Source organism: Acomys minous (assembly GCF_964271855.1).
Source record: "Acomys minous genome assembly, chromosome: 15".
Classification (NCBI taxonomy): domain Eukaryota; kingdom Metazoa; phylum Chordata; class Mammalia; order Rodentia; family Muridae; genus Acomys; species Acomys minous.
In genome coordinates, this window is record NC_140497.1 from 70,781,508 (window position 1) to 70,800,661 (window position 19,154).

The window sequence follows — 19,154 nt, forward strand, 5'->3', positions numbered from 1 at the left end:
TGCAGACAGGAGCGTGGTAAGGAGGGAGAGTGTGAGAGGTGCAGATGACTAATGACACACGCTTTGGTACAGGAAGTCAGGCCCTTAGTCACTTATAAAGGCTGTGGAACTTAATAAGACCCTAACAGTATATTGGGATATTTTGCCTTAATTAGGTGAGAGAAACAATTATTTCACATGCCTTTTTTTTTTTTTTTAAGTACGAGGCCAGGGAATTATGAGGTCTGATGCTGTAGAATCCAGGAGGTCTCCATGGAGATTTGTTTCCTTGTTCCACGGACTGTGTCTGCACAGCCATTGGACCCCAGAAATAGCCTCTTTAATCCGGAAACCCTCGGCAACTGTTAGATTTAACTGTGTGGACAGTGACTATATGAGTAACTAATGCCTAGACTGTTGCCTAGTTGGTTTATACAGAAAAGGTCTGACCATTTGTAGCCTAGCGAACCTTCAATTTCACAAAGAAAACGGGCAAAACTGTTCTCTCTTGGTCTCCAAGTCTGATTTTCTTAAAATAGTCCTATACATCACTGTGAGGCCACCATGTAGAAAGGCCTTTCTGCCCACTGCAGCCCTTAGGTGTGGGAGGCACAGCAGGCTGTGAGGCTGGACCAATAACACACTAGCAGGAGGCATCCTGGGCTTGACTCTAGTGAACGCTGCTGTGGCTTTATACCTAGGGAGAAAATTAACTTAATACAGAGTGAGCGAGCAAGCGCTCTTGTAGCAACGCTGTGGGTGGATCAGGAAGTTAAAAACTCTCCAGAGACCCTAGCCATGACTATTAAAATGGTCCAGGTGAGAGATAACAACTCCAGTCTAAACTAGTGATGGGGAGGGACAGCCACCTGAGAAGCAGAGGTTACTTGATGACTAAATGGCCTCTGGGGCTGGAGGATGAGAATGACACAGTGACTGCCAAGGTTTTATCTTCAGATCTTGAGTTACTTTCACTAGTAAAGAATGCAAAAGACAGACAAGGTTTGAACTCTGCTGCTAATAGACACAGCTAACAAAGGAAGCAGTATCGCGCCATCAATTTAACCTTTCAGCCAACCCCACACAACAGTGGCTATAGTTGACTCTTTGCTGGGCACTGATGCTCCTGCCTCCACTTGTCAAGTGTTTCAATTGCACGCATGCTGATTTAGAGGCGTGCCATACTGCCATTGAACAAAACTATCAGAAATATTCTTTGTTGCTTTTTGTTTGTTTGTTTTGTAGGTTTCTGGAAGCACAGTAGAAGTTCACAGTAGGGCTGGAGAGATGGCTTAGTGGTTAAGAGCACCGGGTGCTCTTCCAGAGGATCCCAGTTCAGTTCCCAGTACCCACATGGCAGCTCATACTTGTCTGTAACTCCAGTTCCAGGGGATCCAGCACCCACACACAGACATACATGCAGACAAAACACCAATGAATATATAATAAAAATAAATTATATATGAAAAATTCAAAGTAAAGGACTTTTAAAACTATCCGTGCCCTACACACAGTGGGTCTGGAAACCCGACTGGGGCAGTGAGGAAATGAAGGGACAGACACAGACAGCATACAGAAAAGCCAGGCTCAGTGCTGTGCACGGGCACTCTGTGGCACCAACTACTGGCAGCCCAGAACCGGCTTGCTTATTGTGTACAGCATAGAGAAAAGAGTGTCCACAGGAGGTGTCTGCAGGTGAGCAGTCTCAGGCTGTAAACATCCCGGAGCAGGAAGCTGCAGTTACTAGTTTTTGCACACACTGGTCAGTAAAAACTCACTTCTACCAGACAACGCATGTCGACTCAGGGCTTTCTTGGCCCCTCCATGAGGAGCTGTGGGGACTTAGAGACCATGCCCTTGGGTTTCTCAGGAATGGAAGTGAAAACAACCTTCATGCATGATTATAGTAACTTAGGAATTGTGCCGTTTCTGAGATGGCACAGAGCGGTTTGTAATTATTTTTGCTCCTTTGCATCTGAGTGTCTTGGAGCAGCATTCTTGAAACAAGTATGTGTACTTGCTTCAGAATCAGAAAAACAAGAAACAAAACTGTTTTCAGGAACTCTAGTAAATGGCATACGTGGAGGACAGGGTAGGTTATTGCTGTCAGACTTCCAAGCGTTAACAACAACTTGGCTATGGTTGTGACCCCATTGGTTACCACACTGGCTACCTAGCTGGCAATCTCTTGATATCTTACTTAAAGAGAATCTTTAAAGAGTAAAGTCCCGAGCCTTTGTGTTTTATCTGTTATGGGATTAAATTAATTTTAAAAGTGTGAGGTAGAGCTGGGCATGGTAGTGCACGCCTTTAATCCCAGCACTTGAAGGAGGCAGAAGCAGGTGGATCGCTGTGAGTTCGAGGCCAGCCTGGTCTACAAAGCGAGACACGAGTGCAGGACATCCAAGGCCACACAGAGAGACCCTGTCTAAAAAAGAAAAATAAAGAAAAGAAAGAAAGAAAGAAAGAAAGAAAGAAAGAAAGAAAGAAAGAAAAAAGATAAGAAGTAGTGTTCTATTACAGGAGAGAAAACAATATGCTTAGGGCCGTTGCCTTTCCTCTGCAATGTGTTGAGTAGTGGATAGATACATGACCCCAACAAAACCTGTAAATCGTTCTTAAACTAAATATCCAGCTTTTTGAGCTCGTGTTCCCTGTTCTTCCACATTCCTACCCTCTAGTGTTTTGGAGATATTTGTATGGCTTGAGTGGCTAACGAATTTTTTTTAATTCCTCAGTTTAGAGCTAGAGAGGGGACCAGTGAGTACAGTGCTTGCTGTACACGCTTAAGGACCTGGGTTCAGACACCAGCACCCGCGTAAGAAGGATGTGGTGGCTCAGACACGGAACCCCAGCAAGAGGAGAGGAGAGCGTCTGGGGGCTCTCCAGCCAGCTGGTCGAGCCTTACCAGTCAGCGCCAGCGTTCAGTGAATAATAAAGAGGAGAGTTACTGAGGACGATGCTCCATGCTCTATGCTCACACATGTGCACACATGTGCACATACATATGTAAACCACACATATAATGGCATGCACATGCACACACAGACCTTTAGGGGCCAGGTGCAGTGGCACACATCTGAAATGTCAGCTACTTGGAAGTCTGAGGCAAGATGATAAAACCTAGATTCATCCTGGCTGCATTTCAGGCCCCTGGCTCACAAATATTAAATGGTAGGTAAGCAGACCTGTTAATCAGGAAGTATCTCGGAGTCTGTTAACCCCCTCAGAGATGGGGAATCCAGCAGTGAGAGGATGAATAGGTTGGCAGTTTACTGTAGTTTAAAAAGAAACAACAACAAAAAGAAGAAAAAATTTTTTTTGCTTAAACTCTAAATTTGAAGGTTGTTTATTTGTTTGTTTGTTTGTTTAAGGATGGATCTCACTGTGTAGCTTGGGCTACCCTGGTACTCACGATGGAGCCCAGCCTGGCCCCAACCTTCTGAGCACTGGGACTGCAGGATTATTGACTTAAAACATTCTTTTCAGATACGGATAGTAAGAAACATACCTTGAAGGGATTATTTATTTATTTATTTATTCATTTACTTTTTATTTCAAGGCATAGGGTCTCACTGTGTAGCCCTCGCCAGCATGGGAAGAATTGGATTTTTAGGACATGTTGAGAAAGGAGCCTCTGACTTAGGGTTGTTGCACAGAGCTGTGTGTGATGGTGGAACATGCAGAGGCTGACCCTCAGAACCAGGGGTCCCTCCAGCAGGCGCCTTGGCCTTGCAGTCCAGATCTGTACTGGGTAGTGAGACGGACTTGTAGGAAATACCAGTGAGCGTGGAACTTGAGACCAGAGTGTGTGTTTTTGTCTGTTAGGTTGTTATGAGTACTGGCCATCCCCTGAGGCAGTGTTTAGTCCTTGGGGCCAAGCGTCACCATGTTCTTCCAGACCTCATAGCCACAGTGAAGGTGGAGATGCATGGAAGACAGCAGAGGCTCCCGAGAAGCAAGTGTCAACTGCTGGCTTGTCAAAGGACAGTCCTGGTTTCTTAGACACTGGAATGTGGCACTCATACCCAGACAGCCCTTACCACTGATGACATTTCCCAAAAGACAATATCAGTGCAGACCTGGCATAGGGTGTTCCTGCCAGTGGGAACATCCTACTGAGCTGACCTTCTCAAGGTGAGAGAGAAGGGTTTGTCATCCAAGGACTGTTAAAGAGGTGCCAAGATCCCCTGATGACATTGTGTACTTCTTGATTTTGTTTTGGTTTTTGTTTTTTCCCTAGACGGGGTTTCTCTGTGTAGTCCTGGCTGTCCTGGAACTCGCTCTGTAGACCAGGCTGGCCTTGAAGTCAGAGCGCTCCTCCACCATGCAGCAGCATTAGATACTTCTACCTGTTAATGTTCCCTGTATGCAAGTGTAGCCCCCTCTTGCCAGGGAATCACATATGTTTTTTATTGAAAAAGTATATATCCCAGTGCATATTTTACAGGAAGAGTACTAGGAAGTCAGAAAGAGGCATCGGATCTCTAGGACTGAAGTTACAGGTGATTGTAAGCCACCACGTAGGTTCTGGGAACTGAGTCCCCTGCAAGAACAGCCAGGTCTCCAGTCATGGGACCATCCCGTCAGCCTTTCTACTCTTATGAAAAACTATTACTAGAATACCTTCCCTCTGATTGTTTCTGGTGTTTAACAACTACTTAGCTCACATCCACTTTACCTATCCTGTTGCAGTATAGTTTAGTGTAAAGGTATTAGTGCTGGTGGGTAATGGGATTCAGTGCTGATAGAAATATGGGAAGAAGATGTGGGCTCTGCCAGAAGCATTTGTTGAAACAGTCTTTTAAATAAACCATTATTTTGTGTGTGTGCATATGTGCACACATGCACACACACGCTCCTGCACACACACATATTCATGCTATAGGGGATGGTCTGCATGCCACAGCACATATGTGGAGGTCAAAGGAGTCAGTTTTCTGTGGGGTCAATTTTCTCCTTCCTCCTTTATGTTGGGTTCTGGAATCCAACTCAAGTCTCAGGTCTCCAGGCTAAGCAAATGCCTTTGCCTACTGAGCTGTCTTTCCAGCCCAGGAGCAGACCTTTTGAAAATTCCTTTTCTAATATAAATCAAAGAACTGAGAAATTAGTCCCAGCAGCCATACCAGACCTTTAAAAAATAATCAAAAATACAGGCAAAGAATAATTTTAAAGATTTATTTATGTACTTAAGTGTGTGTATGTGAACCTGCGTAACTTTATGTGCACTGTGTACATGCAGGAGCCCACAGAGGGCAGAAGAGAGAGGGTCACATCTGAGAACTAGAGGTCCGGTCCCTGTGAGAGGCCATGTGGCTGCTGAGAAGCAGACCTGGGTCCTCGCAAGAGCAGTAAATGCTCCTGTTTAGCCATCTTCTCAGCCCCCAGGCCCAAAAAAAAACTTACATCCCATGTACATTACAATCTTCTGGCCTGTGGTGGCAGAGCCTTAAGAGGCACTTAACATAGTGTAAGAGAAAAATGATGTAAATGTGTAGAGCATCTATATAAAGAGCACGAACTACTGTTGTAAACGAATATTTAGTAGGATAATGCTCAGAATGTAACCTGTAGCTCCACACTTTTTGATAATATAATCACAATTATCCTATTATACTATCGTATATATTCTAGTACATTATTATAATTCTCTTGCTAATTAAATTAACCTTTATTGTAGTTGTATATGTATAGAAAAGGGCACAGGATTTAAAGAGGAAAGCATAACATTCAGAGTGGGTTGATTACAAATTTGAGCGTCCACTGGGGTATCAAAATAGCTCTCCTGTGGAAATGAGGGAACAATGTATGTAAAGCACTCTCCCTCCCAAAGAGCAGCATGCATACTCTTTTGAAGGCTTTAAGGAATGGTCTGGAGACTAGACCCTGGTCTAGGCCTTAAAACAAATTACATTCATTTCCTGTGTGTATTTAAACAAACTGCCACAGACCTGGTGCCCTAATACAACAGAAATTTATTCTGTACTAGTTTAAGCATGGCAGATGGCAGAAACCTTTGTTTCTAAGCTAAGATGGAGGCTGCTCTTTCCAAAATGCTTGAGTCTGTTTCTTGTGCACCAATACCTTTGACTAACAGCATCCCTTGGCTTACGGTTCATCACTTCTAAGTACCTGTGGCTGACAGCATCCCTTGGCTTATGGTTCATCACTTCTAGCACTTGTGGTTGACAGCATCCCTTAGCTTATGGGTTCATCAATTGAGTGCCTGCCTTCATGTTCACATCACTTTTTTTCATCTGTGTACCTTCTGTTACAAGGTCATATATGATTGCATTTTTCAAGGAAATCACAGACTCCTCCATTTAACTCCATCTATAGAAAGTACTCGCAGTAAAAAAGCATTTGTAAGTTCTAGAGAGAAGGACATGAATATCTTTTGGGAGCCTTATTTTTAACTTATCACAAAATATCAGGGAACAGTCAAATCTTAAAATAATACAAAGTATATTGTTTTTTGATAAAATGCTTAAGTTTATAATCAAATAAATATAAAAATACACATTTGGAAGCTAAAATATAGGTTTCCCAGTATTCGTTAGTTGAAGGAGTCATAAGCAAAAATATCTCAAGCTGAATGGGCATGAAGACACATTTTTCAGAATTAAAAAAAAAATTTTAGGTGCAATGAATTTTACTGATGGTACTCAGGAAAGCGTGCTCTCTGGGCCCCTCCCATTATTGTGGGGTCTAGGATGGAAACTGCAGGGAGATGCTCAGTGTCAGGGGCTGAGTTGGGACAGTAGCTGAGGGCCTCTCTCTTGCTCTTGTGTCCTTGCTGTGGTGGGTGGTCCCAAGCTTCTTACTCCTTGGAGGCCATGTAGGCCATGAGGTCCACCACCCTGTTGCTTAGCCAAATTCATTGTCATACCAGGAAATGAGCTGTACAAAGGTGTCATTGAGGGCAATGCCAGCCCTAACATGGTGGAAGAGTTAGGAGTTGGTGTTAAAGTCGGAGGAGACAACCAACCTGGTTCTCAGTGTAGCCCAGGATGCCCTTTCGTGGGCCCTCAGATGCCTGCTTTACCACATTTTTAATGTCATCATACTTGGCGGGTTTCTCCAGTCGGCATGTCACAACCACCACGGACATTTTGTGGGTAGGAACACGGAAGGGCATGCCAGTGAGCTTCCCGTTCAGCCCTGCATGACCTTGCCCACAGCCTTGGCACCACCAAGGGATGCAGGCATGATGTTCTGGGCAGCCCCACAGCTATCACACCACAGCTTTCCAGAGGGTCCACCTACAGTCTTCTAGGTAGCAGTGATGGCATGGACTGTGGTCATGAGTCCTTCCATGATGCCAAAGTTGTCATGGATGACCTTGGCCAGGGGGGCTCAGCAGTTGGTGGTGCAGGAAGCGTTGCTGACAGTCTTGAGTGAGTTGTCATACTTCTCCTGGTTCACGCCCATCACACACATGGGGGCATCAGCAGAAGGGGCAGAGATGATGACCCTTTTGGCCCCACCCTTTAGTGGGCCGCAGCCTTCTCCACAGTGGTGAAGACACAACATACTCAGCCCCAGCATCACCCCCATTTGATGTTAGCGGGATCTTGGTCCTGGAAGATGCTGCTGGGCTTCCCGTTCTCAGCCTTGACTGTGCCACAGAGCTTGCCGTGGGTAGAGTCAACCTGGAACATATAGACCATGGAGGTCAATGAAAAGGTCGTTAATGGCAACAATCTCCACTTTGCCAGATAAGAAGCCAGCCCTGGTAACCACGCGCCCCATACAGCCAAATCCAGTTACTCCGACCTTCACCATTGTGTCAAGAGACTAGACTGGCCCTGCACGAGAGATACAGCTGTCTCTGGAACAGGAAGGAGCAGAGAGCTCAGAATTAGAAATTTACAGGTTTAAGTACTTGTATTCACAAAGAAGAAAGTTATTTTAAAATTTTTACATAAGCATTTTGCCAGTCATGGTGGCGCACGCCTTTAATCGCAGCACTCGGGAGGCAGAGGCAGGCAGATCACTGTGAGTTCAAGGCCAGCCTGATCTACAAAGCGAGTCTAGGGTGGCCAAGATAACATAGAGAAACCCTGTCTCAAAAAAAAAATTATGGAAGTATTTTCAAATAATAGCAAGAAAGTTGAGTGTAGTTGCACACCTGTGACTTTAAGAACATGACTGTGCAAGAGCTCATGTAGGCTATAGCCCTTCAGATGCCATAGACACTGGTGCCATCACAACAGTTATAATACAAAAATATACATAAACATGCAAAAGAATATAAAATTTGATTTTCTCTAGGCAGTGAAGTGCAAGAGATTTCTATACCTTTTCTATTTCTTTGGACCTTCCATATAGTCAACAATAGGTGTAGTCTTCTAACCCAGAAATCTTTTTCTTGTTGTTATTTGTTTGTTTGTTTTGTTTTTTGAGACAGGGTTTCTCTGTGTAGCTCTGGCTGTCCTGGACTCACTTTGTGGGTGAGCTGGCCTCGAACTCACAGAGATTCACCTGCCTCTGGCTCCAGTACTGGAATTAAAGACATGAGCCACAATGCCAGGCCTAGAGATCAGTTTTTTAAAGGTCTTTTTTATTATTTTAAAATATATTTTAAATAAACATATATTTACAGGTGCATGTGCGTGTGAGTGCGGCTGCTCATGGAATTCAGAGGAGGGTGTCAAATCTATAGCTGGAGGTGTAGGCAGCTTTGAGCCACCTCATATGGGGCCTGGGGATGGAACTCAATTTTTCTACACAGTAATACCTGCTCTTCACCTACAAGCCATATCTCTAACCCCAGAAAATGACTTTTGCCCCCACAAAATATTTATGAAAATGTGGGCACTCTTCATGCATTCATCTCACCTGTACCCCAGTACTTCCTGTGGGAGAAGTTTCATGTGTACACGAGCAGGGTCTGTAGCCCCAAAGCAGAAGCATCACTTGTGATCCCTTTTCAGATCTTTTTCATTCTTTATGTATGTGGGTGAGCATTTAGCCGGCATGTCTGTCTTTGTATCCCATGGGTGCAATGTGCGTGTGGCGGCCAGACGAGGACAGCAGATACCCTAGAACTGGAATTAGAGACAGTCGTGAGCCACCATATGGTGCTGGCAGTGAACCCTGGTTCTCCAGAGAAGCAGCCAGTGCTCTTAACCGTGAAGTCATCTCTCCTTCCTCAAATTTCTAGTATTTTTTCCACGTTTCTGTAAAAGTCACAGTGATGTCCTATTGGCTGTTGTGTCCGTGAGCATGTCACTGCCATTCTGCATTCCAAGCACGTGGTGACCCACGATGTCCAGACCTAGATGCATTCAGCACAGCATTTTTTTCATTCCCTTAACTTTGGGGGGGGCCGGTGTCTAACGTAGCTCAGACCAGCCTCAAAGTGTCACGCCAGGGCAGGTCCTTTCTCTCTTGATTTCCCTCCTCTTCATCCCAAGTGCTGGCAACTAGAGAGGGAGCCTCCATGCTGGGTTCACCGCTTTCCTGAATGTTCAGAAGATAAAACCTGGGGTCAGGGAGACAGCTCAGTGAATGAGGTGCTTGCTTTCCAAGCCTGGGGACCAGTTTGGGTCTCCAGAACTTGTATTCAATCTGGGTACAAGGCATCTAATGCAAGCACTGCCAGAGTCAAGGCGGGCATAGGTGGCTAGAGCTCACAGCAGTCATGCTAATGGAGACAGAGAGCTCCTTGTTTCAGAAAAGCAGGTGGAAAGCAATAGAGGACATCCATCGCCCTCTGTCCTACACACACACACACACACACACAACACACACACACACACACACACACACACACACACACACACACACAGCATTTGCAGTCAGCCCCAGTGGCAGTTAGTCACAGATTGTATTGCCAGGTTCTCAGAGTCGTGATCATGTGTGCATAAGGCAGTCTTTGTGAGCGCCATGCAAGAAGGGCCAGGGGCAAAGTACTTTCTGGACAAGGTTCATCTTCTCTTGTTGCTCAGCCAGGAGAGCAGTGTGCAGGTCACCGTCCTAGGTAAGTTTTACCGTCCCAGCCACTGGGATTCTGTGAAATCCTAAGTCTGTTAGAGAAATGTTAGTGGCTTTTATTTGTGGTGCAGTCCCATAGCCGCACCCTGGGTTGCTCTAGGATGGGGACCTGTAGTGCCGCCGCTGTGGGGAGATGGTGCCGACCCTCTCTGAGGGGTGTCCTGTTCTTCCGGTGGTGTTCCTGCACTGCTGTCTTCTCCTGTGGCTCCTTCCAGAGCCTCACAGTTTTACTCTCCATGGACAGACCTTCTGTGTTAATTTTTAAATTCAGACCTTAAAGAATAGAGTGTTTGGGTTGTTTGTTTTGTTTAGTTGGTTGTTTTGTTTTGTGACAGTGTCTGACCGTGTTCTCCTACTTTCACGTACAAAGAGCCAGGAATTACAGGTGTGTTTGTGTACTATGATGTTTGCTCCCCTTGGGTCTTTAAAAAACATTATTTTGTGTATGTGTGTGTGCGCGTGTGCGCATGCCTGTCTGACTGCCCGTCTGTGTGTCTGTGTGAGTGTATGTAATGTGTCTGGGCATGCACAGAGGACAGAAGAGGACACCATCTCTCTCAGAGCAGGAGTTAGCGACATTGGGGGCCATCAGGCTGATTACATGGTGTTGGGATCTGAAGTCTAGTCTTCATGCTTGTCTGAACCATGGAGCCATCTCACTCACCCCCGCCCACACCGCTGTGCCCCTGTAATGGAATGGAAGAGCTCACGTGAGCTCTTCTTCAGGTTGTCAGCTTCAGTGTCACAAATATCTGACATCATTCTAATGTCTGGAATAGGGATCCTTTTTAAGTTTTTCTAGCAGTGATGGTGCTTAGATGAAGTTTAGTGTTATCCAAATTGCCCGAGTCCCAAGCGCTGGCTGGTAAAGAGCAGTGCTGTGAGTTCCCACCGTGCACTCTGCCTTTCAGTTTCATTTCTGTTTGACAGGGACAGAATTGTTCTGTGTCTTGTGGTGCTGAAAGATCAAACCAAGGGCCCCAGTCCATCAGCAGGTACTGCACCACCGAGCTGCAGTCCTAGCAGGGAGCTTTTCTCTTGTGGTTTACTCAGCCCGTGCCAGTCGCTGTGACTGTGAGGAAGTGCTGGGGAATCTCGGATGCTCAAGGGTTAACCTTGAACTTGGCGTCCTCTGTCTCAGCCTTCTGAGTTAGTTTCAGAGAAGTAATTTCTTGTGTGTGTGTGTGTGTGTGTGTATGTGTGTGTGTGTGTGTGTGCAGTATGTGTAGGTGTGTGTACACACAACGAGGCCAGAGGGGTACTTCATTTTCTTCCTCTATATTCTCTCCACTTTTCCTTTTGAGAGACAAGTTCTCTCGTTGAACCAGGCACTCAGTGATCAGCTGAACTGGCTGGCCACCAGGCTTCACCCCAAAACTAGGCTTACAGACATAGGTGACCATGGGTATGAGGGGTCTGTACCTTACACTTGTATACCAAGTATTTTGTCCCATGAACCATCTGCCCAACCCCCCAGTTTCTGTTGGTTACTGTTTTAGAGAACAAACAGGGTTCTGTGAGCTAGAAACATTTGTGTAGATGACTGAAACTGCTCCTAAGCAATTGTTTATTTTTCACCACAATTAAATAATTCCAAAAATAGAAGTTTCTGTGTCAGTATGTTAAAAGTAATGAAATTTTAAGAATTGAAATGCTTTTAGTATACACACATACATGCGCGCGCGCACACACACACACATACACACAGAGGCCAGCCTTGGCAATTGAGTGGACTCCTGTCTCCAAATTTAAAAGCACAAAATTTTAAGTGGGGAGAGGTATGGCCAAATGTAAAGCCCTTGCCTGTCACATGCAAGGCCCTTGGCTTAGTCCCTAGTATGGCTAATGATAAGTGACTGACAATTGAACCTCTTTTAGTATCTGTAGTAGAGTGTATATGCCAAAGCTTATTTGGTCATTGCTGTGTTGCAGAGTGTTCTGTCAGTACAGCTTGAACATTTTTCCAGTTTTCATTTTTAGAAGTAAAATTTCTGAGTCATCCAGGAATGTTTGAATCTTTCAAAATACATTATCAGTGTACTTTAAGCATTTAAACCTTTATTTTAAACTGAGCATAGTAGCTCATTCCTTATAATCCCAGCACTGGGGAGGTTGAGGCAGGAGGAACATAGGTTACAGTTCCTGCCTTCATATATAACGTATTTAGAGAGAGAGTATTAAGCAGCCCAGACTGACCTCAGGCTCACTATGTAGTGGGGGATGTTTTCAATTCCTTATCTTCCTGCCTCTGCCTCCTGGGTGCTGCTGTGATAGATGTGGACTGCCATGTACAGTTTGTAAGATCCGCCTTTAAAAACAATGAAGTGCATTTAAAATCTTTAACATATGCTATAGTGAGCTTTTGTATGGGCTGCTTCTTTGTAACTTGCTTTTGTTACTATGTTATATTGTCATCGTTGCTTGCATTTTCTCACTCTGTGTTAAAAGAAAGGACTTTGCAAATGATAGGAGCTAGGTTGTTGTCTTTTCTGTTGCCGTGAACAAACACCATGACCAAGGTAACTCATAGAAGGAACTGTGTGTTTGGGGCTACAGTTGCCATAGGATAAGAGTCCATCCAAGTCATGGAGGGAGTGGGCAGCGGGCAGGCAGGCAGGAGCTGGCGTGGCAGCTGAGAGCTCAAGCAGGAGGCAGAGAAAGCAAATCGGATGGCCCACAGCCTCCCACACTTTCTCCAGCAAGGCCACACCTCCTAAGCCTCCCCTAAACAATGGTAACAACTGGGGACCAAGTATGCAAATGCCAGAGACTATTGGGGAACATGCCATTCAAACCACCAGAATTGTTTAGTGTCTGTAAACCACAAGATAATACTTTTCTCCTTTGTTTTTCATCTTTAAATGTCAACAGTGCCTCAATTACAAGAGCTTTACCATTACCTAAACTATGGCAAATTGCACAGTAAGAGTCATTTCGTTTATGTGTATGTGCATGTAAGCATAGCACACATACACAGCTTACATACAGCCTGGATAGGTTTTGTGAGTTGGTTCTCTCCCTCTCGGGCTTAAGCTCTGCTGTCAGGCCATGCTGCTGCTGCTGCTGCTGCTGCTGCTGCTGCTGCTGCTGCTGCTGCTGTCACTATGTAGCTCAGGGACAAGCAGCTCACCGTGCTACCTGATTAAATATTCTCAAGGCTATAGCCTTTTGTTCCTCATTCATGAAAGAAGTAGCCAGGACAAGAAAGAGTTCAGTCAGCTGTACTTCCTAATTCAGGGTCCTTGTACAGTTGTAGCCTTACTTCTCGACTAAAACAGTCTTTGTTCATCCACATGTTAAAAAGTGTTATTACAGGCCAGTAAGATGCCTCCACAGATAGAGGCCCTTGTCCCCAAGCCTGACAGCCTGTGTTCACGGCCCACACATTGGGAGGGAGAACTGATTCCAGCAAGTTGGCCTCTGACTTCTGCATGTATGCCATGACATAGGCACTCACAGAGCACACACATGCACACACACACAAATAAATTAATAAGAATATTATGGGGTTGGCAAGAGGCTCAGTAGGCAGAAGCAGTGGCCAAGAAGGTCTGGAGACCTGAGTTCAATGCCTAGAAAGCAAGAACAGACTCCACAGAGTGGCCCCTGACTACAGTGTTCATACACACACACACACACACACACACACAAAGTAATGAATCATAATGATTTTTGAATGAGATTACTCAGTTGCGTTAAGTGTTAACCATACTGCAAAGCGTTTGATCTCAGCCACGTAGCACCACACAGGCCGTGAGAGCACTAGGCTTCCTTCTGGGTCAGCATTAGAGTGGAACTGAAGCTGTTTAGCCAAAGAAGTTTCTGAAGCTCCCCTTGCCACGTTTCAGCGTTTTCACGGTACACATGGCACAGTTAGGCATCAATAGCAAATTCCTGTTTGTTTGTTTGTTTGTTTGTTTTGTTGAGACTGAGTCTCTCTATGAAGTCTTGGCTATCCTGAAACTCACTGTGCAGACTAGACCAGCCTTGAGCTCACAGAGATCCAAAGGCCTCTGTGCTGGGATTAAAGGCATGCACCACCAGACCTGACCTGTAGCAAATATTTAAGCCAGACCTGTCTACAGTGTTAACTAGCAGGTCATTCCAGTTTGCTTTCTGTTGCTGTGAAAAAAACAAACCAGGACTAACTTTGGGTAGGCAAAGGTTTATAACATCATACATGAGGGAGCGAAGTCAAGGCAGTGTAATTGGTTCAAGCAGGAACCTAGGGAAAAGGAGCTCAAACAGAGGCCTTGGAGGAGTCCTTGCTTAGCCTACTTTCATACATAACTCAGAGCCACCTGCCCAGGAGTGGCACCTCCCACGGTGGGTTGAGGCCGCCCACAGCAATCATTAATCAAGATAAAGTCTCCAGACAATGCCTAAAAGCCAGCCTGGTGGGGAGGCCTCTTCAACTGATGCTGCCTCTTTCCAAGTTACTCTAGTTTGTGTTAACTTGACAGAAACTAACACACACAGGCACTGAGCCTGTTGCTCTTGCTAGTTTGTAAATGTGCATTTTCTCCCTACATGTTGTCAATATGGTTGTTTAGAGCACGTGAAACAAGCTTGAGGCAAAAATGTACTATCTTAAGAAAAATCCAGGCTGGGCGGTGGTGGTGCACGCCTTTAATCCTAGCACTTGGGAGGCCGAGGCTGGTGGATCGCTGTGAGTTCAAGGCCAGCCTGGACTACAAAGTGAGTCTAGGCCAGCTAAGGCTACACAGAGAAACCCAGTCTTGAAAAACCAAAAGAAAAAAAAAAAAAAAAGAAAAAAAGAAAAAGAAAAATCCAGTGTTAGGAAAGAGGCAGGTGTTCTCTGTCCACTTCTTGAATTAATGAATGAAACAATGTTATTGCTGTTTTAATAATGTGAACATGTTCTAGAAGGTACAACTGAAAGTATTTTAGGCTGAGCATGGTGGCTCACACCTTTAATCCCTTAACTGGGGAGGAAGAAGCAGGTAGATCTCTGTGAGTTTGAGACCAGCCTGGTCTACAGGGTGAGATCCTGTCCCCAGAACAAAACTATTTTATAAAACTCTTATTGTTTGGGATATAAAAGAATAGCATATCAGTTTTTATTTTGGGGTAGAGTGCATGCTAACCACACCCAGCCCATTATCTATTCTGAGTAAAGAGAAGTAAAAGTGAGGCAGCGCCTAGCTTCTGTGACAGAAGACACTTCTTGCTGGGGTGAATTACTCACATACATTTTTTTTTAAGAAAAAGAAAAGAAAAGAACTGAGCATGATGGTGTATTTCTGAAGTGTCACTCTTTAATCCCAGCACTCAAAAAACTGAGGCAGAAAGATTGCCCTGAGTGCAAGGCCAGCCTGAGCTACAGAGAGAGTTGGAGCCAGCCTGGGATGGGTGGGGCTGGCGGAAACTGCTCTACATAGGACACACTGAAGGAGACATCAGACTCCTAGAGGACAGTACACGTGTCTGCCTAGAAATTTGCTTTCCAGATCTTCTGCACAGCTTGGAGAAGCCTGGAGGAGTCTTACAGTTCTGCCTTCCTAAGGAGAGCTTTTGTTTATTAGGTGACAGGTATAGTTTGGTGACTAAACGGTAAGACAGGATGGTCACCCTGTTGACCAGCAGGACACCGTAGTGAGTGCGTACAACAGTAATGTGAGCAGATGGTTGAAAGCACATTTGCTTGAATGGTGCTGTTTGTTTGTTTGTTTGCTTGCTTGCTTGCTTGTTTTTTTCTGGGTGAGGTACTTTCTGGGGGATCTTTGCATGTACAAAGCCACGCTTTTTAAAAGTCTCTGGGCGCTAGAGAGATATCTCGGGGGTTAAGAGCAGTCGCTGCTCTTCCAGAGGACCTGATTGGCACCCAACACCCACATCTGGCCACTTGAGGTTACACCCTATTCAGGCCTCTGTGGGCACCAGTACATGTGGCATAAACACGAGGAGACACAGACACATACAAATAAATAAAAATAAAAATCTTCCTATATGTGAGAGTACAAACTCCTGGAAGCCTGAAGTAATTTTCATCCATTTTCCTAAACTGGTTTGGTAATAAAGTCATGCCTTGTATCTACTTGAGGTGTTAGATTTCATTATTTGATCTGAATATCCACTCATGTCCTGCAGAAACATTAATATTTGTTGTGGCGTGCTGTCCAACATCTTCCTAATCCTTCATGGTCAAGGTCACCTGACTCTGTAGCTTTTAGAAAAATCAATCATTTTCATCACGGGATTTGTCCTGACTCTAAAAAAAAAATTCCACATGCTTTCTGCCTTAGTGAAGATCAGAGTAAGTGCTGAGTGGCGGTAACGTGGCTTACACTGAGGCTTCAGAGTCTAATTTGGTTTTTAATAGAAGAAAATCTGTGCTGCTTGTTTACGATGTAAGCATTCTTGTTTCTTTCCATTGGGAACCTTGACGTGACTGACTTTGAAACACTCAGTAGTCACAGTAATACCTCTGCCTCCTTGGTCGTGTTCCTAGCCCTGGGCACTGTTAAGCTGTGTGTTAAATGAAAGAGTCCCAGGCTGCTTCCCTTTCATTTGCCCCCTGGGAAACCTTATTTTAAATAGCACTTTCCTTTCTTGGCTTGCATGACATTTTATCTTTCTTTTCCTTTCTTTTTGCCGTTTGCAAAGACTCTTGGGAGGATTTGACAGATTTGGTGGAGCAAGTACGTGATGATACAGAAGGTGCGTGCCACACCAGCATCTTTCAGTTCTTTCTTTTCTCTTTCCCTTTCTTTTACTTTTTTCTTTTTTTCTTTTTAAATTTTCTAACCACCTTTCAATTGTTTTCCATGAGAAGGAGTGTCAGATGTGGGTTATGTGCCGTATCGATAACTGAGAAGTCCCTGTGCCCAGTTGCAAGTAGTGCAGTGCTCCTGTATGTTTTCCGTGTTCCTTAGATGTTCCTCACAACACCTAAAAGGGACATTATTTTTTTTAACACAAAAAAATGGTAACTTTGTAAGATTACATCAAGTTTTTCTATAACTTATCTTTAAATTTACCTATATATTTGTGAATTTCACAACAGTCAAAATCAACAGCAATTTCTGAAAATTATTAAGAGGCCAGCCCGGTTTTTTCAGAGTGTTGGATCTCTGCTGTCTTTATTTTAGTGGTCTGCATCAAGATGATACAAATTACACAATCCCTGCCTATTGAATCTCTAGGGTTTTTTTTTTCCTAACGACAGCTTTATTGAGATGAAATTCACACACCAAGTAAAGACTGTCATTCTACAGTACACAGAGTGGTTGTCAGCGCATTCACAACACTGTGTGATTCCATTACCGCCATCCAATTCTGTGTTGTCATCTCCCTCAAAAGGGACCCTCTACCCGTTACCAACTGCTCCCTGTGTCTTCTACCACCCAGTCTCCCAGTCTCCTTTGTGTCTCTCTGGATACTCCATGTAAACACGCTTGTGAAATACGTGTCTCCGTTCATGCTTTCTTCTCTCAGCATGTTTTCAAGGTCTGTCGATGTCTTGGCTGGAACACATTCTATTGTATGAACATACCATAATTTGTCTAACCATTATGTTGATGGATATTTGACATGTTACCACTTTGGGGCTGATTGTCAGGAATGATTGTGTGAAAACCCAAATGTGCCCGTACTGTTTCATATTGGGAAAGTACCTTAAAGTAGCTAGCACTCTAGATGAAATGGTGGTTACGCAGTTTTAACTTATTTTTATCTTGTGTGTATGAGTGTGTTGCCTGGAGGTATGTCTTTACAGCAAAAGTACACCTGGTGCCCACAGAGCCTGGAAGAGGACATCGTGAGGCATTTGGGAGACACCACATGGGTGCTGGGGTGCCAACCCAGGCCCTCTGGAAGACCAGTCAGGGCTCTTAACCAGTGAGCCATGACTCCAGCCCAGTTCTAACATTTTTGAAAACTGTCAGACTTGTCTAAAGCACCTGTACCATTTTACATTCCTACCAACAGTGCACAAGGTTGTAATTTCTTTAAATCCTTGATTAGTAGTTGCTAGTTTCCTTTTTTCCCCAAAAAAACTTCTTATTGGTTTGTAAGTGTGAGTGTTTTGTCTGTGTGTGTATATGTGCACTGTGTGTTCAGTTGCCCACAGAAGCTACAGGAGGGCATCGGGTCCCTGGAACTGGAGTTACAGATGGCTATAAGCCGTTTTGATGCCGCTAATGTCTGCAGCATCTCTCTAGTCCTCTGTCTTCCTTTTTTTCCATCCCTCCTTTTTCCCTTCCGTTTTGTTTTGTTTTAAGCAACGTCTCTTACTATGTATTTTTTGCTGTCCTGGAACTCTATATAAACCAGGCTGGCCTTGAACTCACGGAGGTCCGCCTGCCCCTGGCTCCTGAGTGCTGGAATCAAGGCATGTATCTTTTTATCCTCTTGCGTGTGTTCTTTGAAGCAGAAATGTTTTTAATATGGTGAAAGATAGCTCCTCTATTCTTTCTTTTGTTGCATATGCTTTGGGTCTCATATCAAAGAAAACCTTGCCTGGCCCAAGGTTACAAAAATTTGGATCGTTGTTTTCTATGATGAGTTTTTCAGGTTTAGCTCTTGAATTTTGGCCTCTGGTCCTTTTTAGTCAAAAATTAAAAAAAAAAATTTTTTTTTAAATTAGGTATGAATGTGTGCACACACATTTGCAGAGGCTGGGTGTGTCAGGTTCTCTGGAGTTGGAGTAATAGGTGGTCGTAGGGTACTTGTTGTGGGCACTGGGAATCAAACTTGGACCCTCTGCAAGAGCAAAATGCACTCTTACCCATCAAGACATCTCTCCAGCCCCACAGGGTTTTGTGTTTTAGAATTCTTCTGCATGTAGACATCTTAGAACCATTTGATCACTAGTGTCCCATTATTTCTGGACTTTGGGTTCCATTTCATGAATCTACACTTATGTCATTTAGAGACAGTTCCTCACCATCTTTATATCCATGGCTCTGTAATTAGTTTTGAACTGAAAGTATGAGTTCTCCAACACTGCTTCTTTTTTTTTCTTTTTTCTTTTTTTCTTTTTTTTTTTTTGCTTTGTTTTTGTTGTTTTTTGGGGGGGGGGTTCGAGACAAGGTTTCTCTGTGTAGCCTTGGCTGACCTAGACTCACTTTGTAGGCCAGGCTGGCCTTGAAGTCACAGCAATCCGTCTGCCTCTGCCTCCACAGTGCTGGAATTAAAGGTGTGCGCCACCACAC

The 19,154-nt window shown here is 44.4% G+C and overlaps 1 protein-coding gene across 12 annotated transcripts in view; it reads left to right on the forward strand.

The window, feature by feature from the left end:
- The window catches only part of RUFY3 (RUN and FYVE domain containing 3), a 78,545-nt gene that overhangs the window by 17,013 nt on the left and 42,378 nt on the right, over window positions 1–19,154 (forward strand). For 2 of the 12 annotated variants that reach the window (XM_084758181.1, XM_084758179.1), the window contains exon 2: window positions 16,606–16,659. The exons of 8 other annotated variants lie outside the window; for them this stretch is intronic. In XM_084758181.1, coding sequence (XP_084614307.1) covers window positions 16,606–16,659 — 54 coding nt within the window. Of the gene's footprint in view, window positions 1–9,814; window positions 9,965–16,605; window positions 16,660–19,154 lie in introns of those variants that run through there. 2 more of the 12 variants (XM_084758184.1, XM_084758186.1) reach the window with 2 other exon arrangements.